Source organism: Chiloscyllium plagiosum, unplaced genomic scaffold (genome assembly GCF_037043375.1).
Source record: "Chiloscyllium plagiosum isolate Xiang-an unplaced genomic scaffold, Cpla_swu_hap1 HiC_scaffold_2, whole genome shotgun sequence".
In the NCBI taxonomy this organism is placed as follows: Eukaryota; Metazoa; Chordata; class Chondrichthyes; order Orectolobiformes; family Hemiscylliidae; genus Chiloscyllium; species Chiloscyllium plagiosum.
The window spans coordinates 114,308,612-114,336,592 of record NW_028270140.1 but is presented as its reverse complement, the minus strand read 5'-3'; the positions used below and the strand labels follow the sequence as shown (position 1 = coordinate 114,336,592).

At 44.6% G+C, this 27,981-nt stretch overlaps 1 protein-coding gene across 7 annotated transcripts in view; it reads right to left on the bottom strand.

Moving 5' to 3' along the window:
- Positions 1–27,981, bottom strand: part of atg10 (ATG10 autophagy related 10 homolog (S. cerevisiae)) — a 241,259-nt gene that overhangs the window by 74,230 nt on the left and 139,048 nt on the right. For all 7 annotated transcript variants that reach the window (XM_087999762.1, XM_087999773.1, XM_087999768.1 and 4 more), the window contains 2 exons: positions 17,396–17,531; positions 11,838–11,935 (listed from right to left, as the gene is read on the bottom strand). In XM_087999762.1, coding sequence (XP_087855888.1) covers positions 11,838–11,935; positions 17,396–17,531 — 234 coding nt within the window. The remainder of the gene's footprint in view (positions 1–11,837; positions 11,936–17,395; positions 17,532–27,981) is intronic.

The window sequence follows — 27,981 nt, the reverse complement described above, 5'->3', positions numbered from 1 at the left end:
CCGCCCTGATCGAGCACACCGTGTACCCGCCCTGATCGAGCACATCGTATACCCGTCCTGATCGAGCACATCGTATACCCGCCCTGATCGAACACACCGTATACCCGTCCTGATCGAGCACATCGTATACCCGCCCTGATCGAGCACACCGTATACCCGTCCTGATTGAGCACACCGTATACCCGCACTGATCGAACACACCGTATACCCGTCCAGATCAAACACATCGTATACCCAGCCTGATCGAACACATCGTATACCCAGCCTGATCGAGCACACCGTATACCCGTCCTGATCGAACACACCGTATATCCGCCCTGATCGAGCACACCGTATACCCGTCCTGATCGAACACACCGTATACCCGCTGTAATAGAGCACACGGTATACCCGCCCTGATCGAGCACACAGTATACCGACCCTGATCGAACACAACGTATACCCGCCCTGATCGAACACGGTATACCCGCCCTGATCGAGCACACCGTACACCCATCCTGATCGAACACACCGTATATCCGTCCTGATCGAACACACCGAATATCCACCCTGATCGAGCACACCGTATACCCGTCCTGATCGAACACACCGTGTACCCGTCCTGATCGAACACACCGTGTACCCGTCCTGATCGAACACACCGTATATCCACCCTGATCGAGCACACCGTATACCCGTCCTGATCGAACACACCGTGTACCCGTCCTGATCGAGCACACCGTATACCCGTCCTGATCGACCACAACGTATACCCGCTGTGATTGAACACACCGTATATCCACCCTGATCGAACACACCGTTTACCCATCCTGATCGAGCACACCGTATACCCGTCCTGATCGCACACACCGTATACCCGCCCTGATCGAGCACACCGTGTACCCGCCCTGATCGAGCACACGGTATACCCGCACTGATCGAGCCACTCCGTATACCCGCGGTGACTGAGCACACGGTATACTCGCTGTGATCGAACTCACCGTATACCCGCCCTGATTCGAACACACCGGATAACCGCCCTGATCGAACACACGGTATACCCGCCCTGATCGAGCACACCATATACCCGCCCTGATCGAACACACCGTGTACACGCCCTGATCGAGCAAATCGTGTACCCGCCCTGATCGAACACACCGTATACCCGTCCAGATCGAACACATCGTATACCCGCTCTGATCAAACACATCGTATACCCAGCCTGATCGAGCACACCGTGTACCCGCACTGATCGAACACACCGTATACCCATCCTGATCAAACACATCGTATACCCAGCCTGATCGAACACATCGTATACCCAGCCTGATCGAGCACACCGTATACCCGTCCTGATCGAACACACCGTATATCCGCCCTGATCGAGCACACCGTATACCCATCCTGATCGAACACACCGTATACCCACTGTAATAGAGCACACGGTATACCGACCCTGATCGAACATAACGTATACCCGCCCTGATCGAGCACACCGTATACCCGTCCTGATCGAACACACCGTATATCCGTCCTGATCGAACACACCGTATATCCACCCTGATCGAACATAACGTATACCCGCCCTGATCGAGCACACCGTATACCCGTCCTGATCGAACACACCGTATATCCGTCCTGATCGAACACACCGTATATCCACCCTGATCGAGCACACCGTATACCCGTCCTGATCGAACACACTGTGTACCCGTCCTGATCGAACACACCGTGTACCCGTCCTGATCGAACACACCGTGTACCCGCCCTGTTCGAGCACACGGTATACCCGCCCTGATCGAGCACACCGTATACCCGTCCTGATCGAACACACCGTGTACCCGCCCTGTTCGAGCACATGGTATACCCGCCCTGATCGAGCACACCGTATACCCGTCCTGATCGACCACAACGTATACTCGCCCTGATTGAACACACCGTATATCCACCCTGATCGAGTACACCGTTTACCCGTCCTGATCGAGCACACCGTATACCCGTCCTGATCGAGCACACCGTATACCCGTCCTGATCGCACACACCGTATACCCGCCCTGATCGAGCACACCATGTACCCGCCCTGTTCGAGCACACGGTATACCCGCACTGATCGAGCACACCGTATACCCGCGGTGATTGAGCACGGTATACTCGCTGTAATCGAACTCACCGTATACCCGCCCTGATCGAGCACACCATGTACCCGCCCTGTTCGAGCACACGGTATACCCGCACTGATCGAGCACTCCGTATACCCGCGATGATTGAGCACACGGTATACTCGCTGTGATCGAACTCACCGTATACCCGCCCTGATCGACCACACCGTATACCCGCCTTGATCGAGCACACGGTACATCCGCCCTGATCAAACGGACGGTATACCCGCCCTGTTTGAACACACCATACACCCGTCCTGATCGAACACACCGTATACCCGTCCTGATCGAACACACCGTATACCCGCCCTGATCGAACACACCGTATACCCGCCCTGATCGGGCACACCTTATACCCGTCCTGATCGAACACATCGTATACCGGCCCAGATCGAACACATCATATACCCGCCCTGATCGAGCACACGGTATACCCGCCCTGATCAAACACACCGTATACCCGCCCTGATCGAACACACCGTATATCCGCCCTGATCGAACACACCGTGTACACGCCCTGATCGAGCACACCGTGTACCCGCCCTGATTGAACACATCGTATTCCCGCTCTGATCTAACACACCGTATACCCACCCTGATCGAGCACACAGGATACCCGTCCTGATTCGAACACACCGTATACCCGCCCTGATCGAACACACCGTATACCCGTCCTGATCGAACACACCGTATATCCGCCCTGATCGAGCACACCATATATCCGCCCTGATCGAGCACACCGTATACCCGTCCTAATCGAACACACCGTATATCCGCTCTGACCGAGCACACCGTATACCCGTCCTGATCGAACACACCGTGTACCCGCCCTGTTCGAGCCACGGTATACCCGCCCTGATTCGAACACACCGTATATCCGCCCTGACCGAGCACACCATATATCCGCCCCGATCGAGCACACCATATACCCGCCCCGATCGAACACAACGTGTACCCGCCCTGATCGAGCACACCATGTACACGCCCTGATCGAGCAAACCGTATACCCGCCCTGATCGAACACACCGTATACCCGCCCTGATCGAACACACCGTATACCCGCCCTGATCGAACACACCGTATACCCGCCCTGATCGAACACACCGTAAACCCGTCCTGATCGAACACACCGTATATCCGCCCTGATCGAGTACACCGTATAGCCGCCCTGATCGAACACACCGTATACCCGCCCTGATCGAACACACCGTATATCCGCCCTGACCGAGCACACCATATATCCGCCCTGATCGAGCACACCGTATACGCGTCCTGATCGAACACACCGTATATCCGCCCTGACCGAGCACACCATATATCCGCCCTGATCGAGCACACCGTATACGCGTCCTGATCGAACACACCGTATATCCGCCCTGACCGAGCACACCGTATACGCGTCCTGATCGAACACACCGTATATCCGCCCTGACCGAGCACACCATATATCCGCCCTGATCGAGCACACCGTATACGCGTCCTGATCGAACACACCGTATATCCGCCCTGACCGAGCACACCATATATCCGCCCTGATCGAGCACACCGTATACGCGTCCTGACCGAGCACACCGTATACCCGCCCTGATCGAGCACACCGTGTACCTGCCCTGATCGAACACAGCGTATACCCGTCCTGATCGAACACATCGTATACCCGCTCTGATCGAGCATACAGTATACCCGCCCTGATCGAGCACACCGTATACCCGTCCTGATCGAGCACACCGTATACCCGTCCTGATCGAACACACCGTATACCCGCTGTAATAGAGCACACGGTAAACCTGCCCTGATCGAGCACACAGTATACCCATCCTGATCGAACACAACGTATACCCGCCTGATCAAACACACGGTATACCCGCCCTGATCGAGCACACCGTATACCCGTCCTGATCGAGCACACCGTATACCAGTCCTGATCGAACACACCGTATACCAGTCCTGATCGAGCACACCGTATACCCGTCCTGATCGAACACACCGTGAACCCGTCCTGATCGAACACACGGTGTACCCGCCCAGTTCGAGCACACAGTACACCCGCCCTGATCGAGCACTCTGTATACCCACGGTGATTTAGCACACAGTATACTCGCTGTAATCAAACACACGGTATACCCGCTCTGACCGAACACACCGTATACCCACCCTGATCGAGCACACAGTATACCCGCCATGATCGAACACACCGTATACCCGCCCTGATCGAGCACACCGTATACCCGCACTGATCGAGCACACCGTATACCCGTCCTGATCGAACACACCGTATACCTGCCCTGATCGAGTACACCGTATACCCGTCCTGATCGAACACACCGTATATCCATCCTGATCGAGCACACCGTATACCGTCCTGATCGAACACACCGTATATTCGCCCTGATCGAGCACACCATATACCCGCCCTGATCGAGCACACCGTATACCCGCCATGATTGAACACACGATGTACCCGCCCTGATCGGGCACACCATGTACCCGTCCTGATCGAGCACACGGTATACCTGCCCTGATCAAGCACACAGTGTACCCACCCTGATCGAGCACACAGTGTACCCACCCTGATCGAGCACACAGTGTACCCGTCCTGATCGAGCACACCGTGTACCCGCCCTGATCGAGCACACGGTATACATGCCCTGATCGAACGCACCGTATACCCACCCTGATCGAGCGCACTCTATAACCGCCCTGATCTAACACATCGTACACCCACCCTGATCGAGCACACAGTATACCCGCCCTGATTTGAACACACCGTATACCCGCCCTGATCGAACACACCATGTACCCGCTGTGATCGAACTCACCGTAGACCCGCCCTGATCGAGCACACCGTATACCCGCCCTGATCGAACACACCACATACCCGCCCTGATCGAGAACACCGTATACCCGATCTAATCGAGCACACCTTATACCTGCCCTGATCGAGCGCACGGTATAACCGCCCTGATTTGAACACACCGTATACCCGCCCTGATCGAGCACTCCGTATACCCGCGGTGACTGAGCACACGGTATACTCGCTGATATCGAACTCACCGTATACCCGCTGTGATTGAACTCACCGTAGACCCGCCCTCATCGAGCACACCGCATACCGCCCTGATCGAACACACCGTATACCCGCCCTGATCGAGAACACCGTACACCCGAGCTGATCGAGCACACCTTATACTTGCCCTGATCGAGCACACCTTATACCCGCCCTGATCGAGCGCACGGTATAGCCACCCTGACCGAACGCACCGTATAGCCACCCTGACCGAGCACACAGTATACCCACCCTGATTCGAACACACCGTATACCCGCCCTGATCGATCACATGGTATACCCGCCCTGATCTAGCACACCGTATACCCGTCCTGATCGAACACACCGTATATTCGCCCTGATCGAGAACACCGTATACCCGTCCTGATCGAACACACCATAAAACCGCCCCGATCGAGCACAACGTATACCCGCCCTGATCGAACACACCGTGTACACGTCCTCATCGAGCACACCGTGTACCCGCCCTCATCGAACACACCGTATACCCGTCCTGATCGAACACATCGTATACCCGCTCTGATCAAACACATCGTATACCCAGCCTGACCGAGCACACCGTATACCCGTCCTGATCGAACACACCGTATACCCGTCCTGATCGAACACATCGTATACCCGCTCTGATCAAACACATCGTATACCCGCCCTGATCGAGCACACAGTATACCGACCCTGATCGAACACAACGTATACCCGCCCTGATCGAACACGGTATACCTGCCCTGATCGAGCACACCGTATACCCGTCCTGATCAAATACACCGTATATCCGTCCTGATCGAACACACCGTATATCCGCCCTGATCGAGAACACCGTATACCCGTCCGGATCGAACACACCGTGTACCCGTCCTGATCGAACACACCGTGTACCCGCCCTGTTCGAGCACACGGTATACCCGCCCTGATCGAGCACCCTGTATACCCGCGGTGACTGAGCACACAGTATAGTCGCTGTGATCGAACTCACCATATACCCGCTGTGATCGAACTCGCCGTAGACCCGCCCTGATCGAGCACACGGTATACACGCCCTGATCGAACGCACCGTATACCCACCCTGATCGAGCACACAGGATACCCGCCCTGATTCGAACACACCGTATACCCACCCTGATCGAGCACACAGGATACCCGCCCTGATTCGAACACACCGTATACCCGCCCTGATCGAGCACACCGTGTACCCGCCCTGATCGAGCACACCGTGTACCCGCCCTGATCGAGCACACCGTGTACCCGCCCTGATCGAGCACACCGTGTACCCGCCCTGATCGAGCACACCGTGTACCCGCCCTGATCGAGCACATCGTACACCCGCCCTGATCGAAAACACCGTATACCGGTCCTGATCGAACACATCGTATACCCACTCTGATCGAGCACACCGTGTACCCGCCCTGATCGAGCACACGGTATAACCGCCCTGATCGCACACACCGTATACCCGCCCTGATCGAGCACTCCGTATACCCGCGGTGACTGAGCACACGGTATACTTGCTGAGATCGAACTCACCGTATACCTGCTGTGATTGAACTCACCGTAGACCCGCCCTGATCGAGCTCACCGTATACTCGCCCTGATCGAGAACACCGTATACCCGCCCTGATCGAGCGCACCTTATACCCGCCCTGATTGAACACATCGTACACCCGCCCTGATCGAAAACACCGTATACCCACTCTGATCGAGCACACTGTATACCCGTCCTGATCGAGCACACCGTATACCCGTTCTGATCGAGCACACTGTATACCCGTTCTGATCGAGCACACTGTATACCCACCCTGATCGAACACACCGTATACCCGCCCTGATCGAACACATCGTATACCCAGCCTGATCGAGCACACCGTATACCCGTTCTGATCGAGCACACTGTATACCCACCCTGATCGAACACACCGTATACCCGCCCTGATCGAACACATCGTATACCCGCTCTGATCGAACACATCGTATACCCGTCCTGATCGAACACACCGTATACCCGCTGTAATAGAGCACACTGTATACCCGCCCTGATCGAGTGTACGGTATACCCGCCCGATCGAACACACGGTATACCCGCCCTGATCGAACACACCGTGTACCCGTCCTGATCGAGCACACCGTGTACCCACCCTGATCGCACACACCGTATACCCGCGGTGACTGAGCACACGGTATACTCGCTGTGATCGAGCACACCGCATACCCGCCCTGATCGAGAACACTGTATACCCGTCCTGATCGAGCGCACCTTATACCCGCCCTGATCGAGCGCACCTTATACCCGCCCTGATCGAGCGCACCTTATAACCGCCCTGATCGAGTGTCCGGTATATCCACCCTGATCGAACACATCGTATACCCACCCTGATCGAGCACACAGTATACCCGCCCTGATCGAACACAACGTATACCCGCCCTGATCGAACACACAGTATACCCGCCCTGATCGAGCACACCGTATACCCTTCCTGATCGAACACACCGTATATCTGCCCTGATCGGGCACACCAAAACCCGTCCTGATCGCACACACCGTGTACCCACCCTGATCACACACACCGTGTACCCATCCTGATCGAACACACCGTGTACCCGCCCTGATCGAGCACACCGTGTACCCGTCAATATCGAACACACGGTATACCCGTCCTGATCGAGCACATGGTATACCCGCCCTGATCGAGCACTCCGTATACCCGCAGTGACTGAGCACACGGTATACTCGCTGTAATCGAACTCACCGTAGACCCGCCCTGATCGAGCATACCGCATACCCGCCCTGATCGAACACACCGTATACCCGCCCTGATCGAACACACCGTATACCGCCCTGATCGAGACCACCGTATACCCGTCCTGATCGAGCACACCGTATATCCGCCCTGATCGAGCGCACGGTATACCTGCCCTGATCGAGCGCACAGTATACCCGCCCGGATCGAATGCTCCGTATACCCGCCCTGACTGAGCGCATGGTATACCTGCCCTGATTGAGCGCACAGTACACCCGTCCTGATCGAACACACCGTATACCTGCCCTGATCGAGCACACCGTATACCCGCCCTGATCGAGCACACAGTATACCCACCCTGATCGAACACACCGTTTACCCGCCGTTACCAAGCACATCGTATACCTGCTGAAAATGAAGGGCCAACATGCCGAATGCTTAAGCAGGCTGGTACAATTTACTGCAGACATGGTGTCCCTCATCATTGATGTCAGCTACACCACCCAAAAGCTCACTTGACAAAGGGGATTTTTCTTAGGAGAGGAAATGACATAGAGGTATATAGCACAGAAAGTGGCCCTTCGGCCCAGCAAGTCTCCTTGATCAAAAACAAGCACCTAGCTATTCTCATCCCATTTTCTAGAATTGGCCCAAGGCTTTGACTGAATTGGTATCACAAGTGCATGTCAAAATACCCCTGAAATGTAACAACAGCTTCCATCTCCACCACATGTACAGTCAGTGAGCTCCAGATTCCCACCAACTTCTGGGTGAAAAACCTCTTCCTCACATCCCCTTGAAACCCGCTGTAACGTATCTTAAATCTATCCCCACGCCCCCTGCCATTGACTCCTCCACCAAGGGGGAAGTATTTTCCTGCCTACCCTATCCATGCCCCTCTTAATGTTTCACATCTCTATCATGTCTCTCCCCCCCCTCCCACCCCCCCCACCTCAGTCTCCTCGGCTCCAAGAAGAAACTTCTGATGGAGGAATGCAAAGGTGTGGATCCCAGGATGGATCTCACAGACAGGAAGATGTTGGGGCGATACAGTGACAAAGCAGAAATGGCAGTTACAAATGTACAGCCATCTCCCCTTCATGCCACATGAGCTGCATGATCCTTTTGACATTATGCCCTTTGTACACTAGTTCGCCAAGAGCCCAGTGGTTTCTCAATGCAACACATTTCAATGACTAAGGATTTCATTTTGCACTACGGCTTACAAGTCCAAACACAGCCTTTATTGCAAAATGGTGGCAATGTGACCACTTGGAAGCAAACTGCACGCACAAGGCTAGCCTTTGCAGTAACTGTACATAGCTGCAGCTGTAGCTCAGCGTGCACTCCCTGTGAACAGGGACCTTTCGTGGGCAGTACAATTTTGGACCTTTTTCAAGCAAAGTGGAGGAAGAATAGGAAGGAGTCTGGAGAACACTCCCCAGGTCTCTCACACTCCAACCTGATGGCAGTAGTTAGGAAGAATACGGAGCAGTCTGGAGAACACTCCCCAGTTCTCTCACACTCCAACCTGATGGCAGTAGTTAGGAAGAATAGGGAGCAGTCTGGAGAACACTCCCCAGTTCTCTCACACTCCAACCTGATGGCAGTAGTTAGGAAGAATAGGGAGCAGTCTGGAGAACACTCCCCAGGACTCTCACATTCCAACCTGATGGCAGTAGTTAGAAAATACTAGAATCCTTGATTGTATGATTGCAATGGCTAAGCATCCTCAGAGACTGTGCTTCCACCACTCCTGGCTGCACAGATGCAAATACTTCTCCCCTGCCCCCTGAAGAATGCTGAGATTCAATGCAGAGCTGGGCACTGCCTTACTCATATACCGAGAATGTTTGGTTTGGCGAAAGAGATTCCAGACAGGGGAAAGATATTTCCTTCCAACATCCTTCACAGTCCAACCGCATTTCTGTGTTACTTCTATAACTTTGCTACCGTGGTGCCTGCAATGTAGCTATCCCAGTGTTCTCCCTTTGACTTCATTGGACAAAGTCAATGTCTTGATTGCATTCCTCAATTGCCAGGCCTACGTTTCGCTGGTGATGAGAGCAACATTAGGCGCAAACATTGCTGATGATATAAGACAACCAAAGGTGTCCTGATGGAAGAGTATGGTACCAGACAATATGGTAGCACCCACTGAGGAAATGAGCCTGCAGTAAACACTCCAGAAGTTGCTTCAACTCTTGGTCCACTCAGACCTGCACATTCAGAAAGAGTATTACAGGGAACACTGGTAGACTGGCTTTAGGGTGTCAGGTGGTGAGTAATCCTTCTAAGTTTCCTAGCCTCTGACCTGCTCTTTTAAACACAGTGTTCATTGGCTTGTCCAGTTCAGTTTCTGGTCAATGGTGACTGCCAGGATGTTTATTCACGTATTCAGGATGTGCCCATTGATGGTAATGCCAATGAATCTCAAGGGGCAATAGTTTGATTCTCTCGTTAGAGATGGACATTGCCTAGCACTTGTGTGTTGCAAGTGCTACTTGCCACTTGTTGTGAAGGTGTAGAAGTACACTGTACTTTTAAGAGAGTGAAGGATTTGGCAAGCACACCAAGTGCTGGAGAATTTACAATATTTGGTTCAGAATCGATAGCACTGGCTGAGTTGCTATGAGATAAAAGCAAATTCAAATTCAGCCAACCAGTTTAAATTATACCCGAAAATACCAAATTCCAATCAGGTTTGAATTGGGTATATTGACGATCTTAAAAGCCAATGACACAATCTGATGCTTTGGGAGTACAAGACCAAGGAAAATTGAACAGTTGAGAGGACAGCCTGAAAAATAGCTTTCTTAAAAGTACCTTTATCGATCAGTAACCTGTGAAGCTGAATCCTCAAGAAGAAGAAAAGAAGACAGGAACACAGAGAAGAACTGAAAGCTGCCTGGTTTTGAGATAAAAAGTTTTGTTTTGTAAATCTTAATTGTGAGTTTTATCGGACTAATATTGTATAAGGGGAAGGCAAAAGATAGGTTAGAGGAAGGAGTTGTAAATAGTTGTTAGTTAATCATTCTCTGTTATACTTGAAGAAATAAAGTTGTTAATTTTAACTTTAAATAGTTCTTGGCCTCTTGAATTTTCACAGATTACTGCACGGGATAAATGTTTTCTGTGTTGCTGGTTTAAATTAAGCAGGAGAGTTTACCCCATGTCTTAACACACTTATCGGTCCAAACCTCGATATTGTTCAGGTCTTGCTGCATTTCAACATGGAGTGCTTCAGAGGATAGGGAATGTTGCTAAACATTTTGCAGTCATCAACAAGAGTCCACATTTTTAATGTTATACAGTGGATGCAAGGTCATTGATGAAGCAGCTTGGCCGAGGACACGAACATGTAAAGTTGTCCTAAAGCGGACAATTGCAACAACCATCTTCCTACATGCAAGGTATGACTCCAACCAGTGGAGAATTTTCAGCCTAATTTCCACTGACCTGAGTTTTGATAGGGATCCTTGATGCCACACTCAGTCAATGGTAGCTCTGCTGTTAAGTGCTGTCATGTTCACCTCACCTCTTGGTCTTATTTGTTTTGTCCACATTGGAACCAATGTATTGGATGGTGAGGGCTTTTTCAAAAAAAATCACTGAGACATGCAAAATAATTTACATGTGGATTCAGAGGACTGTCTGACTGATTATGGACAGTGAGGGGGTGAGACATTGAGTGATCCAAGGACCAATGGAGGATACTCGAGGCATCAGGGGTTGGCTGAAGTGCTGATGGGATATTACTTTACACAGTTTTATCACTGAGTCAAGGCCATAAACTGAACAGTGATTGTTTACAAACCTGAAGTGAAAATAATGGCTTTGCTCAAATCTACTGACTGATGCATAGAATTGATTAGCTTAGATAAATGTATAATTAATTACCTGTTGTGTAATAGTATCCCAGGGTCCTTGAAAAAGTCGCTCTTTGTAACAATCATGTACATTCTCCCAAATTTCTTCCAAAGTAAGTGGCTTTCCATCTAGAATATCAAAAATATAACTTTTTACCATTTCTAGTGAAAAGTGAAGTGCAACATTAAGGTAAATGTTATATAAAATGCAATCTGCGAGATCCCCTTCTACACCCTAACTTTTTGATAGAAGTAGCAAACAACTACAAAAGCAACAGAGCAAAACAAACCCTGCAGTTGTTGCAAAGTTGAAACAAAAACTGAAAACACTAAAAGCAATCAACAGGTCAAGCAGCATTGCTGGAAGTAAAACTGCACTTAACATTTCAGGTCTTTGACCTTTCACCAGAACTATAAAAGATGGTCACTGATAGAAAACAGACCTATTGAAACTTTTGTGATTTTAGAATACATACAATAGCTATTTTAGTTTCTTCCTTATATCTGCATTATTATCATATATAATCCCTGATGAAACAGTGAGAACAGAAAATTAACTGGAGTGCTGGGAAACAATTAATAAATTAAGAGAATCGCTTAGAATTTACAGAAATTGGCTGTGATGCAAGGTCGTGATATAATCATTATCATAACAATTCAAGGACTTGGGTTGTAAAGTGGAGAGAACAATGTATTAAATTTGATCTGTGTCTCTATAACATAGCTGCTAAATAGGGAAGACTCTGGATGCATTCTCCCTAGCCCCTGAACAATGTGGGCTATGAGGTGAAATCTGTGAAAATTGAGCAGGATGTCGAGAGAGGCTCTTCTCAATGTCACAATTTCCAACCAGGTCTTGGAAGTTGAGGAAAGATTCTCAGTACTGAATGGCAAGAGGCTTATCAGCATGAAATATTACTCATCAATGCCCTCATGATTACTGAATCTTACCTCATTAAAGTGCAGTCACCCATTCCCTCCACCCACCAGACAAAAACTCGACAGTGAGAATTCATAACATGAAGGTCAGAGTGGGCACCTGGGGATTCCAATTGCTGCTCACTGCTCCAGCATCTCAGGTCTCAGGCCATGTTCCAATGGGAGCAACTGCATTCATCCCATGTCCATGAACATTGGCATTTGACACATACCAAGCTCATTGCACCATCATGCCATCTCTCCAATTCAAATACAGTACAGCTCTGCACTTCAATGTTGGACTTTGGATGGTCCAGCACACTTTAATGGAATGCTGCTGCAAGGGTACTTTGTGCACAGGGACAGGCTGCCAACTCATGGATTGGACTAGTACACATCGCAGAGCAGCTTGCTCACAGCACTCTCACTTTGTGCCAACTGAATGCTCACAGCATCCTTCCTTCCCTTCTTTGGGCTCTGGTTCATCAACTGGACCTTACAAGTGTTCATGCTACTTCTGTTTAACATAAACAGAAAGCTAGGGAGCTTATTATGGTTGTCAGCAGTCAACAGTCATGGGAACAAACATGTTGCTGCATGGTACCACATAACATCAATCTTACACAGAGGAACAGAAGTGGGCCATTCAGTACGGTCATGGCTGATCAAACAGTATCTTTGCTCACACCATTTCCATATCTTTCTGGTCAATGGTTAAAAAAAACTATCAATCTCTATCTTAAACCTACTGAAAAAGTAAGTTTCAATAGTCCTCTAGTGTAGGGAATTACAAAGGTTCACAACCCTCTGAGTAAAAAAACTTTCTCCTCAAGTCAGACTCAAAAGACATTCCTCTGTGGCAATAATATCCTTCCTGAAATAAGGAGACCAAAACTGCACACAGTACGACAATGCTCTAACTAATCCCCTGTACAACTGAAGCAAGACTTCTTCACTCCTGTACTCAAATCCTCTTGCAGTAAATATGAACATTTCACTAACTTCCCTAATAGCTTAGTGAACCTGCCTATGAGCCTTCAGTGACTTATCTACAGGGACTCCTGGGTCCCTTTGAACATCTACAACTTCTAACTTCCTGCCACTTAAAAAAAATACTTTAGACATCTCCTACAAACTGGATAACCTCACGTCTTTCCATATTATATTCTATCTGCCATGGTCTTGACCATTTCCTAGTCCTGTCCGAACTCTCCTGAAGCCGCTTGACATCTTCCTCAAAGCCTTTATTCTGACTTAGCATTACATCACATTTGTATCAAATTTCAAAATATTAAGTTTGGTCCCCACATCTGACTCATAGACATGCTTGGTGAACAGCTGGGGTCCAAGTACTGATTGTAGAATCATAGAGTCAGGGACATACAGCCCAGAAACAGACCCTTCGGTCTTACCAGTCCATACTGAACATAATCCCAAACTACGCTCGTGCCACTTGTGTGCACTTAGCCCATATCCCTCCAAATATTTATTATTCATGCACTTATGCAAATGTCATTTAAATGTTGAATCTGTTCCAGCTTCCACCACTTCCTCTGGAAGTTCATTCCATGCACGAACCACTGTATAAAAGAAACTGCCCCTCATATCTTGTTTAAATCTTTCTCCTCTCACCTTAAAAATATGCCTCCTAATCTTGAAATCCCCCACCCGAGGGAAAAGATCTCTGCCATTCACTTTATCTATATTCCTCATTATTTTATGAACTTCTATAAGGTCAGCCAACAATCTCCTACACTTCAGTGAAAAAAAGGCCCAGCCTATCCAGCCTTTCCTTCCAACTCAAATCCTCTAGTTCCGGCAACATCCTGATAAATCTCTTCTGAACCCTCTCCAGTTTAATAATATCCTTCCTACAACAAGGCAACCAGAACTGGACACATACTCCAGAAAAAGCCTCACCAACATCCTGCACAACCTCAACATAATGTCCCAACTCCTATACTCAAAGGTCTGAACAATGAAGGCAAGTGTGCCACAGCAGTTCAGGCAGCATCCAAGGAGCTTCGAAATCGACGTTTCGGGCAAAAGCCCTTCATCAGCCCTTTATCATAAAGGGCAAAAGCCCTTTATTCCTGATGAAGGGCTTTTGCTCGAAACATCGATTTCGAAGCTCCTTGGATGCTGCCTGAACTGCTGTGCTCTTCCAGCACCACTAATCCAGATTCTTATGGGACCCTAGTCACTGTCTACCAATGTGAGAATGGCCGCATTATTCCTAATGTCTGTTTTTCTTTCATCAGAAAATCATTAATTTGTACCAGTGCATTATTCTTATCCAATGAGCTTTAATATTTCTAACCAACTTCCTGTGGGGGATCTTATCAATAGCCTTTGAAAATCAAAATAAACTATGATCATTGGCTCTGCTTAATAAATTTTGTTAGTAACATCCGCAACTAGTTTGTCAAACACAATTTTCCATTTGCAAATCCATGCTGATGATGCTCAATTCAATTGTTATTAACAAATTGTCTATTTGATCAATGTTTGTTTCTGTTCCAAGAAGCAAATGCAGCTTCTTATTGTTTGATTTCTGGTCGCTTTTGGTTTCCTAAATGAAGGTGACCATTTTGAAATGATTGAAAACTTCCCTGTATGTGATGCTCCCACATTAAACAATGCTAAGATGCTAGAGTACAGTAGGCACTGGAGAAAGAGTAGCAGTGACTTAGAGATGCAAGATAAGACGTGGCTAAGGTCAGGTAAGCTGTACAACCATGTCCTTAAACAGCAATTGGTGTAAAAATGTACGGTTGTATGTACAATGAAGTATTAGCTGGGCTTCCTATTTCCTATGAGAAGCATTGAACTGTGCCTCTGTGCCACTACACTGATGGTATGCAACTCTGAAGTGCTGCACTTGACCAGGCGCAAGGGTGGGTGGGGGGTTGGTGGTCAAAGATGACAATAGGGCCTGGGATAAAGGGATCCCTTTTTATCCTGGCAATGGATGAACATACCTCTGCTTAGGTCAAGTGGGAAAATTGGGATGCCATAGAGATGTGTGGCATCTGATTTAATGAGGCAAGTATGAGACTGTGTGTGGGGAAAGTTCACTAGGCCTCACTGAGAGAAAATCTTCATGAAACTTAAAGAAAATGACACTTTATCAATATATGGTACAATTCAGCTCAAAGCTTTTGTTTAATTTAAGAATTCAGCCATTGACACCAGGATGGCTGTCTGGGATTTTGTCTGCACTTAAATAAGGTTTGAAAGAAAAAAACCTGCAGGTGAGTAGTTCCATGCTTTAGAAAATAAGAGTAGAAGAGAGATGCTAGGGCTGTTTCCTAGCAACAAGGTGTCCTACAACATAATGATACAGAGACAGAAACAAGCTTCCGTTTAGAAAGGCAGAACCACCCAGAACCATCCAGTTAGACAGAGTTCAGGTTTCTAACAGAGAGAAAGCAAGCCTTTGGCAACAAGGGTACTATTAGATTAGCAATCTTGAAAACAGTAAGGGCAAATGAAAATAAGCCTTCCGTGACTTATAGCAGGAGAAAGCTCCTGAAGAAGGGGGCTGTGAAGTGTCAGAGAGGAAGACGTCTTATAAGGCTGTTGAATGCATGTATTTAAGGAACACACTTTAAGGAGGTAATGTACTGTATTAGCCATTTTGACAAGGATCTCTGGAAGAGAGGTTAGTTAACAAAGGTAGCATCACATGAATGCAGAACTTCACTGAGAAGAAGCCAAGTAAAATCAAGTCGATGAGGGTGGTGCATGTATGGAATGAGCTGTCAGAGGAAGTGGTGGAGGCTGGTACCATTACAACATCTAAAAGGCATCTGGATGGGTATATGATCAGGAAGGATTTGGAGGGATATGGGCCAAATGCTGGCAAATGAGACTAGATTTATTTAGGTTTATCTGGTTGGCATGGACAAGTTGGATCAAAGGCTGTATGGCTCTATGAAACATTTTTGAACTCGAAACAGGAAGACAGTGAGGTTGGAGTATCCGTATCATTATTGCTGAGGGCAATAGAGTTGAATATTTACTTCTGATATTTGTAATAAGACAATTTTAATTAGTTCTTAGTGTAAATAGTATTTTTTATAGTTTCCTTTTTGTGTAATAGCATTTAATGTTCTTTTGTTAAAACACATTAGTATCCGTTTGTAAATATGTTCATGTTGTGAATATGATCAACCATTGTGGTAAACAGATAGCAAAAATAAAACTTCCATCAGGTTTCACTCCGAGCTCTGGACTGACCTGTATTACCAGCCACTTGGATTGTAACAAGGCTAATTGGCACAACATGACTACACTACTGCTTATTGTTCACATCAGTCTCCTCTCACCTTACCTCATCCAATCATAATCTTGCACTCTTTTGCAGAAACCTTATTAGCTCAGCAGCTTTGGTACCATATTGGTGGGGCAGCTGGGGGAAGGTGAAGTAGTTCAAAAGGGAAATAACAGAAAGTGGATCCAAAAAACAAGGCAAGCCAAGAGCATTTGGTATAGGGTAAGGGAAGGATTTTTTTTAAAGCCAGAGATCAGGAATGAACAAAGTCAGAATAGCTTAGGTCCTAGGTGTCAGCTATGTAATTTACACCAAGATACAGAGATTAAAGCATTAGGCAGTTAAACATAACATTGACTGAACCTTAAATTTCACTGGTGTTGAGTTTAACATACCTGAATAACAAGCTCTGAAATACAGTACAGGTGCCTGGTAACTGCTGGAGTACACAACATGGTACTCATATCGAATTAGTTGAGATGTTGTGACCTGGGCTTCCTCAATGTCACTGCTAACATTCTTCACGTTAAGCTAAATAAAGATAAAACATTTTATAACTTCGTACTCAAGAAGTTATACTCATAAAATGAAACTTACAGTTTACAAAGTTAACTGAGAAAATATTTCCGAACACAACATTTATTTATAAGACTTAAAGGTTACATGAAAGACTTCACATTCTGTCCAGGAGCTCCACATAAGGCCATCAAGTAGCCTTTTATAAATAATTAATGACCAATTGTCATCTATAATGATGACAAGAAATTCATGACCAAAATGTTAATGCTCAGGTTTTCTTTTGAATATATCTACTCTGTGTACTTTTGTACATCACAATTGCTTTTAATGACAACAATTATTTGTATATATGGCCTTTGATAACCAGAAGAAATCAGCAAATTTGGTGAAACAAAATCTGTCAAGTCAAACTCAGAAACCTAGAAAACCTAATCAAACAAGTAAACATATTCCTTTTTAAAAAAAGGTGTTATGACTTAACATAGTAAATTAGTTACGCAGAATATATTCAGCATCCTGGAAGAGGAATTTTCTGTGACCCACCTTGGGAAAACGCAACTAGAGTTAAGACCAATTTGTAATCGATCAACTTACTCTTAAATGTTCTGCCAAACAAATTAGCACCAAATATTCTTTCATTAAGTATGAAAATTAAAATTTCAAGCCATCCAACATTCATTCAAGTATATTAGACACAGCAGAAAATGTAAATGTGGAAAGTTTCAGAATTCAAATGTTAATATGATTTACACTGAAGTAAGAAAAATCTAAATAATGTTTATAAATGTATAAGAAGGTCTCAGTAAGGTTAATAAAAAGAACCATTGTCTCTAATTCATCAAACTGCTTGAATGACACCAGAGTCTCATTCTCCTCTCACCCCTGTATTCAGTGACATACGCTGGCTCTGAGCATGAAACATCTCAATTTTAAAATTCTCATCCTTGGTATTAAATCGCTCTAAGGCCTTGCTCCCTCTACATCTGTTACATCCCTCCAAGCCCTACAACACTGTAAGATGTCTGCATTGTTCCAATCCTGCTGTCTTGAACAGTCGTGTGTTAAATCGCTCCACCATTGGTGATCATGTCCTTAGGTGTCAGAGCCTGAAACTCTGAAATTTCCTTGCTTAGCACCTCACATTTCACTCCTTCTTTAAGATGCTCCTCTATAAGCAACTGCCCGAACATTTCTTGATGTCACTTGTTATCAAGTGTTATTTGATAATGTACCTGTGAAGTGACTTGGGATGTTTTACCACATTAAACGTTCTATATGCTGCCAAAAGAAAAATCCGTTTAAACAAACACAGTAAAAAGGCATTATTTCCAACAGGAACTGAAATTTCAAGATTATTTTTACATCCAATTTGAACCAATAGTGTTGCAGGATATTTGTTCATACTGCTTGTTAATCTGGGCTTGAACCATTAGAAGGAGATGCTTTCAGCTATAACAAAAGATAGGCATGAAAGAAAAACTGAGGAAATTTGAGTGTAACATTAATACAGTTGCACCATATTAGCTTGATTGTCACCCTGGTACTTTATTTTCACCCTGATTACTCGGTCTCTATGTGCAAACACACAGGAAATCTCAGTTTTAAAAAAATACAACGCTGATTTTGGATTTGATGATTTCATGTTAGTAACAAGACAACAGCTGCATAAATGACAATTATATAATTATACATAACTCAGGGGTATCCGTAAGACTTTTGATATTTAAACTAAATGCTTCAATTAAAATTGAAGGACAAAGGTTAGATTCATTGTACACAGAATCTCTGCGTGTACATTTGTCTTTTGAAGCACGTTCCCCTTGTTACTGAATATTTTTTTCTGTAGCACAGTATCAGAAATATACCAACAGACTGTGTACAATTATTATCACCTCCTGCTTGAGCTCTACAACTATCCAGCCCAAGACTGGGTTTACTTTCCTTACTGCTGCCGCCCACTGTGGTATTGGTTTCAGTGAGCTATCCACAAATATTCCCAGATCCCTTTCCTCTATTGTGTCCTATAGCCTCTAGCAACGGAATAATTAAGTGGGATTCAAGCATGATCGCTGGCGTGGTGTAACTAACAGCAGACTTGCAAGCACTGCATGAAGGAATGTTAACAGCTGCCTGTCTGCAGTGGCAAAAGCCTGGAAACCATTAATAACTGGCTGCTTCAAGTCAGTAGAGTGATGTGACTGAATCAGAATATCGATTTATAAACTTAACAAAACATCAACTTCTATTTCGATTCGCAAAATACAGGGCAATTTCTATGTAACTTTCTATAACTATTTAATGGTTATAGAAAGTTACATAGAATCTAGTTAGCTGCAATGATTCCAGCATGGTTCTTCCCTAGATCCCAGCACCAATAAACGGAACTGGAGGGGGCACTCGTGAAAATAGGTCCAAAACCATACCCAGTCTCTACAGACAATCGAGTCTTTGTGTGGCACCAATAAGGAAATGGAACCTCCAGACAAAAACAGGAAATATATTTTGATTTACACGATCCACAGTATATGTTGGCTCATGATAAATCCTCAGTGATTGACTGTCATTTAAATGTTGATCTTGTGAGTCCACCCTTTCAGTCCACACTTGTCCTCACCTTGTGTCAATCATGGATGTACCTGACAGTTTTCTTTGGGTAACCATTCTCACCAGGCACTGGAGTTCAGATCTTCTTTGGACCAAATCTGTAATTATGTCTAGTGTTGCGCAGTCCTAGTGGAACCTAAACTGACACTGATTGACATGTTACTGGTGACTTGAATACTGGTGACTAGCTGGCCCTTCTTTCACTTGGTTAATGGTTCAGAGTACTAATGGAGCCAAAGCTAACCTGGATTCAGGCTGCTTGGTGCCAGTGCATACCTGGGCGATTTTCACACAGTTGTTCAATAGATGCTAATCCTGTCATTGCACTTGAACAGCTTGGCTACAGGCATGGCTAGTTCTCAAGCACAGGTCTTCAGGACCAGAATGGTTTTGCAGTTTGTCATATGTACAGTATAGGCTATGGTTTCAGTATAATGTGGAGTGGCGGAAATTGGCTCAAGGCTGGAAGCTGTGATGATGGGAACCTCAGCAGGAGGTTGAGGAGGATCACTGGCTTGGCATTCTCACTGAATACACGAACAAACCCTTCAGTCTTGTGTTGTGCTTTTGCGTATTAGGCTGTGTCATCATTTGCAGCCTCCTCTTGTTAGCTACTTAATTGTCCACAACTTTGTACTTTGAATACGTGAAACCTAATCAGCTGGTGGGGAGATTGCTCAATTCTTCTATAGCACATGTCTTCACTGCTTACCATGCATATAGTCCTGTGCTGTACCTTCATTAGATAGTCATCTGATTTTCAGGGAGGCCATTTAGCTTGATGGTGCAATATGAAATTACAGATTAGATTCGGTGGCATATCATTTTGTTCTGCTACTCATGAGTCTCAGGTGCAAATATGGATTTTTTATCTCCACAAAGACTGCACTTACTGATGCTGTTATGAAGCATAGCATCCACAGAACGGTGATTGCTGAGAATGTCATCTTGTATGTTATTCTCGTTTTGTTCCTCTTACCAACTGTCACAAGCCCAGGCTGCTGCTTATTGGTCTACTCAGCCAGTTTTGTCTGTGGTGATACTTCTAACGCATACCTGCTGATTGAAGCAGGACTCCCAATCAATTATATTCTGTGCCCGTGCTACCAGCAATGCTTATTCCAAGTGGAGTTCAACATGGAGGAGCGTGAATTCACCCAGTGAAGGAGGGCAGAAAGAAATAATCAGTGGGAAGGAAACACGATGTCCTTATCTAGTTGGGTCTACATGTAACTGTTGCCTGACATAAATGTTGTTGAATCTTACCTACACCAGGTTCAGCTGTACTGAATAACTGCAAAGAATATTAGGGTGAATAAAACAGAGCGCGTGTTGGTTGTGATACAAACTTTGAATGGTGGAGACGCACATAATGTGTCAATTCTCCAAGTTAACTTAACTGCTCCAACATAACTTAACAAGTAACTGCTCACTTAAGATGAAGACTGGTGTTAAAGTATGGTGAACATCCCCAAAGACTAACTAAGCAATTAAGCGACTTTTGTTTTGTGTATGGCAACCAGTTTCCATTCCAAACTGCCCCTGATGAGCCCCTGCTATGGTTTACTTACACATGATGTGGAGGTGCTAGTGTTGGACTGGGGTGTACAAAGTTAAAAATCACACAACACCAGATTATAGTCTAACAGATTTAATTGGAAGCACACTAGCTTTCAGAGTGCTGCTCCTTCATCAGGTGGTTGTGGAGTATAAGATCTTTTTAGCTTTCTACTTAGACACATCCACCTGAGGTGAGGACACAGTGATCTGCAATGATTGAGAAGGTGTGCTGGGAGTTCCTAAACAATTACTTTGTATCATTTGATTTAGGTTAAACATGGACAAGAAAACTGGGGGTGGGGGGGGTGCTGTGGGAGAAAAGTTAAATCAGGTTCTGGTTTGGATTGGGTAATTGGGTGCAGTAGAGTGTAATTGATCAGATAGCTGAGTGGTTGTTTAAGTGAAAGGGATGAGATATGGGGAACAGTGGGGTGAGTTGTTTTGTGGGGTAAGTTGTTGTGATGTTCAGTTGAGTTATGCTACCTGACCACCAAGTTATATCAGATGTTAAACTGTGTAACATTTGCATTATAAGCATACAGGCAAATCTCCTCCGTTTCAGTCCCAGTCTCTGCCTGGAGGTCAGAGTCAGAGACATGCATGGATGGTCTTAGACAGCAGGAATTAGAACTTCCCAGTTCCTGGGCAATTTTCATTTATGTCTATACATCAGGACCTCTGCAGGATTTATGCCCCATCTCCTACAATTCAGTAACCAGAGAATTTGAGTCTTTGTTACTGACAGAAATCAAAGTACCTTCCATAAAATATCAAACCTGGTATACACACATTCACTTGATGTAGTTACCTCGTAGTGGGTACTAAGTATCTACATTTGCTTGCATCTTGCTTTATGCTTATAGAATTTATAGTACAGTAACAAAATCCAAAATAAACTACAATGCAAATTCATGACCCTCTGTGACTGAGTACGAATATCATCTTACTTACTGTGAATATTTACACAAGGCTTGTACAAAATCGATATTAGTTTAAAGCTCTGACTGTTGGCAGGCTTTAATTCTTGGGTTCTTTCCCACTGACACTTCACTTTAATTGAAAGGCAAATTCATCAATCATTTAGTAGTTACAGGTCACAAAATTAAATATTGACACACCTCAAAGTATTAACATCAAATGAACCTCATGCCACTCTGTTTGATTTGGAAACCACCTGTCCAGCCGAGAGCCACAACTGGCTACGATAAAAATATACTTTATTAGTTCGGGAAATCAGCATCAACAAGTTATTCACTCACAAAGGAAACACAAGTGGGAAAGAGAACAACTAACATTTTAACATATTATCTATATTCACAGTTAATTCCTCACGAACAAAATAATTTGTTCTCAATCATCACTGCACTTCTATGGAGCAGGGGCTGGCAGAAATTGTCTGAGTGTGCCTTCTTATGTTAAGTATAACTTGACAGTAAGTGAAGAGCAGCTACCTAATGCTACCAAGTGGATAAAAAATCAAGAAAGGAGTTTTTGCTTAACAAACAGAATGGAAATCTTTGAAAAGTACTGGGTGTACCTTGTTACACAGGAATTACAGAGTACAAGAACAAGTTTTTTTGTCTCAAATGGTTTGTGTTGATGTTTATTCTTCATAAAATCCCCCTTTCATTCTTTGCCACCCTACCTTAGTATCACTATTTCAAATTCCCTTGGCTCTCTAATAAACTTTCTCTCAAGTATATTAACACTATCTTTTCCAGCAACTTGTGAAAGACCTACCTCCATAGTTCTTTATGTGATCTGTTAGTGCTGATCTTACATTATTGCCTTCATGTTGTGGATATAGACACAAGTAGACACAGTTTCTCCACACCCATTTAGTGAATTGCTCATACATTAAGATCGGTTTTAACTAAGTTTTCTCTTAGTCTTCAATTTTGCAATTTTCCAACCCTCAATTTGGAATCAACTACAAAACTTTGATTCCAAGTTATTCATATTCATGAATCCTGTATGAATGAAAATTCTTATGGATGACAATTTTCTACTTTCTGCCAGGTCAAGAAACTTGCATTAACTCCTTTTTTTTGGTTTTGCAGCCATCTTTGTATCCATTCTACTACTTAACTGGTGATTCCACACCTTTGTCTTGAGCTGCTGCTTTGATTTGATTTCTTATTGTTCTATGTACCTAGGTACAGTAAAAAAAATTGTTTTGTTTGCAGTACAGGCAGATCATACCATATCATACAAAGTGCATTATTAAATATCTTCTGAAAGTCTTTTTGGTAATTCTGTCCATGTACTGCTCTAACAGATCTTGACTAATGGATAAACCAAAAGGTAGTCTCTGGAAGTTATTATCTTTTGAATGATATCCTGGAAGTATCAATCTCACAAGATCCCTCTGCCAAATGAAATGAATAACACCACATCTGGCAATCAACTGGAGAAACTTTTTACCACCGTGATTTTTTCCTAATGCTGGAATCTTGTATGGGGCTTTCTTTGAAACAAGATTTAGATATCTTGGTTTGTGCCAGTGTTTTTTATTCAAGCTTTAAAGATACACCTAGTGAGAGCGTTGATGCAGACGATGAATAATGATGTTACATTACATGACATCAATTTATTCTTAGACATCTTCTGTATGTTCATGATGTATTTGATGGAATTAATTCTTCCCTTACATGTATTACCGTATCATCTCTGAAATATCCTAATACATTGAATCTATCTGGGTACATCATCTGTTGACCTTTGTCATGATCCCACAGGATATCATATGGAACCTCTGACAAGAGGGGTTTTACTACGGTGAGGGGAGCAGAAACCTGACGAGAGGTTCAATTGTAGATTTCCAGAAAATATGGTCATGGATTTAGGAAGCACCAACAGTGGGAATAAAATGAAACAATCTCACACAACAGAAGGTGGAAAGAGAGCAATTTAGGTTTTTTGTTAACTCCCAGATAAGCGCAGCAAGGGTAAGGACAGCTAATCCAATCTTGGCATAAAAATACACAGGGAGAGAATAAGAATTCAAGACTAGGGTGGTGCAGCTGAATATGAATTAGACACTGGTATGACTACAACTTTATACAATTCTGGCTGCTCTACGATAGCTTATGTTTCTAGGCATTAAATGTAGTGATGAAAATGGAGAACAAATCAATATCTAAACTTGCAGTATGAGTGGATTTTCAAGAACTGAGGATAGTTTGCTCTAGAAAAGAGGATTGAGCAGAGAGTTTTATGAAAAGGATTAATTGCATAGATAAATTGGTCACCAAAAGGGTGCTCAAGATCACTACGAATGAAAATCAAAAACTCAGATTCAAACTACGAAGAGGGCGGAGAACGTATGGAATGGATGAGAAGTAATAGTGGAAAACTCCAAGGGAGAATAAATTTGATAGTTATGTGAGGAAGTGGGTGTTAAAGATTTATTAGTCCTAAATCTTTCTGTGTTCTATTTGCTCCACAATTTGAAAAAGAATGGTTCAGACACATTGATAAGATAACAAGGAACCACCCAATCTACACTGGGAACTTTAAAATAAAATAAAAATTTAGATTAAAAGTAAACAGGTTCATAAAAAGAGAGGGAAATGCTTGCTGTGGTTAGACACACGATTCACATCACTGTGGTTGGGAAAATCTGGGGTTGTGGCAGACGCTGAAATATGCAAACCACATATTCAGAGTCTGTTCTTCACTGGATAGCTACAATAATTCAGGTTTAACTCCTTGCCACCAGTTAAAAGTTAGCAAATTTCTTCCTAGAGATGAGTCACAGGACCATCAAAGTGGGGACTCAAAAAGCAGACGTAGGTTAAGGGATTGTAAAATTGAAGAAAATGATCTGGGCACTTTAGCTTTTGACCACTTAGGAAGCTGTGTTAATTGTAATCATGACGCAATACCTGCCCTACATTATTACAGCAAAGAAGCTGAAAACTTTTTGATCCATATGTGCATCCATGAACAGCCAAATTAAAAATTGTCAAGTTTCTTAAAATTTATAAGAAATACTATAGAACTGAACTTGTGTGTTGAATTTTAGTTTGCAGTTATTTGCCACCCAAATATTTTCCAAGTTGAAAATCTATAAATTAAAATCTAGTATTTAAGACTTTGAACACAAGTAAATTCATGGGAAAAAAGTAATAACTTTCACATTTTTGGTGATGGTACATAAGTAATACATATTGGGTTTCAGCTTACTGCTTCTCCTCCCCGAGCTAAAGAAACCTCTGCACGTTGGTATGTTACCTACAGGGCATCATTGTAAAACCCTGTGCAGTAATTACATGCAGACATAGTGGAACAACTAAAAAAAAAGACATTAAAAATACCTTTGCAAACTTAACAAGAGTGTATAGTTTCAAAGTATATTTAACACCATTAAAGATGCAAATTGAGTTCAATACACAAATCAGAAAAGATGTTTTTAATACTTCTTTAGTCCATTATACTTTGAATCCAAAAACTTCTTGGAGTTCCTCACTTATTAAGATCGGGTCAAAGGTTGACAACTGGAATTATTTATCACTTAGTTCCTTTGTTGCAGATGTGTACCATTTGAAGATATTTTGTTTCAAAGAAAACTCACAGCACAGTACGCTCCAATAAACCAACCTCTCTCACAGAGGTGGTTAAGTGTTAACTAAGTGCACATACTGGCTAAATCATGAAATCATACAAAACGTTACATTCAACCCATCAAGTCATGGCAGTTCTTTGCAAGAGCAGCTTCGCATGTCCCAATTCCCTGCCATTTCACTGGAATATTGCATATTTTTAATTTCAAATGCTTATTCAACTCCCTTTTAAAAGCCATGACTGAATTTGCCACTGCCAAACTCTCAGGGAGTGAGCACTGGATCCTAAACAATGGGTGTGTAAAAATATTCTCTCTCCTGCTGCTTCTGTTTCTTTTGCCAATCATCAGTGTCCTCAGGTTCTGGACCCCTCTACCAAAGGAAATACTTTCTCTCCATGTCTACTGTGACTAGATCTCGGAGGACTTGGAACACCTCAACCAAATATTCTTTATGAAAAACAATGTCAGTTTCTCCAATCTATTGAGAGAACAAACTCAGCATCCATTGAAACATTGTCTTCAGTAATTTCTGCACCTTTCAAAATGTTCACATCATTCTGAAAGAGAAACACAATACTTTAGTTGAGGCCAAAGCAGTATTATATAAAGAATCATTGACGCTTTCTTGCTTTCATATTGTACCCTGGTTGGCTTGCCTTTTTAACCACTTTCTCAGCCTACCCTGTCACCTTCAACAATTTGTGCACTTAATCTCTGTCCCTGTACCCCGTTAGAATTATACTTTTTATGTTGCCTCTCCTCATTCTTCCTATGTATCATTTCACACTTCTCTATACGTGTATTAAATTTCATCTGCCATGTGTGCACTTATCCCACCAACTTGCCTCTGTCGTCTTAAAGTCTATCTCTACAGGTCCATGCTTTGTGTCATTCTGCAAATTTTGAATTGCACCTTGTGCATTCAAGTTAAAACAATTTATCCATCTGTGCATCAAGGTTCAGAAATGTATAGCAGAGAAAGTGGCCATTCAACCCACTGAGTCAGTGTTGGCTCTTTCATACAAGATATACATTATTGAAATTTTCCTCATCTTAACCACCTACTTTTCAGTGATGCTCTACATCACACATATATACTGAGTACACATATTCCACCTCTATACCAGCTCTCGTAGCTCCTCTGACACCTTTACATTATTTACTTGCTTGTCTGCCATCTCTAATTCTCTCTAGACAAATAATTGGATTAGATTCCCCTACAGTGTGGAAACAGGCCCTTCAGCCCAATAAGTCCACACCGACCCTCCAAAGAGTAACCCACCCAGACCCATTTCCCTCTGATTAATGCATCTAACACTATGGGCAATTTAGCATGGCCAATTCACCTGACCTGCACCTCTTTTGGACCGTGGGAGGAAACCAGAGCACCCAGACACAGGAGAATGTGCAAACTCCACACAGACAATCGCCCAAGGCTGGAACTGAACCTGGGCCCCTGGTGCTGTGAGGCAGCAGTGCTAACCACTGAGCAGCCATGCTGGCCTAAAGTCATTGCCTCCACGGCTGTGACCATTGCCACTACGTTTAGCCCCGCCCCAGCTGCAATACACCCTTTGTTCCATTTTTAACGATTCATTACAGATTGATGAGCTTCGCTGGCTGGGTCAGCATTTATTACAATCCACAGATGTTCTTGAGCAGGAGGTGGTGAGTCGCCTTCTTGAACCACTCCAAACCATTTGGAGTACCTCCACCCTTAATCCAGGAGGG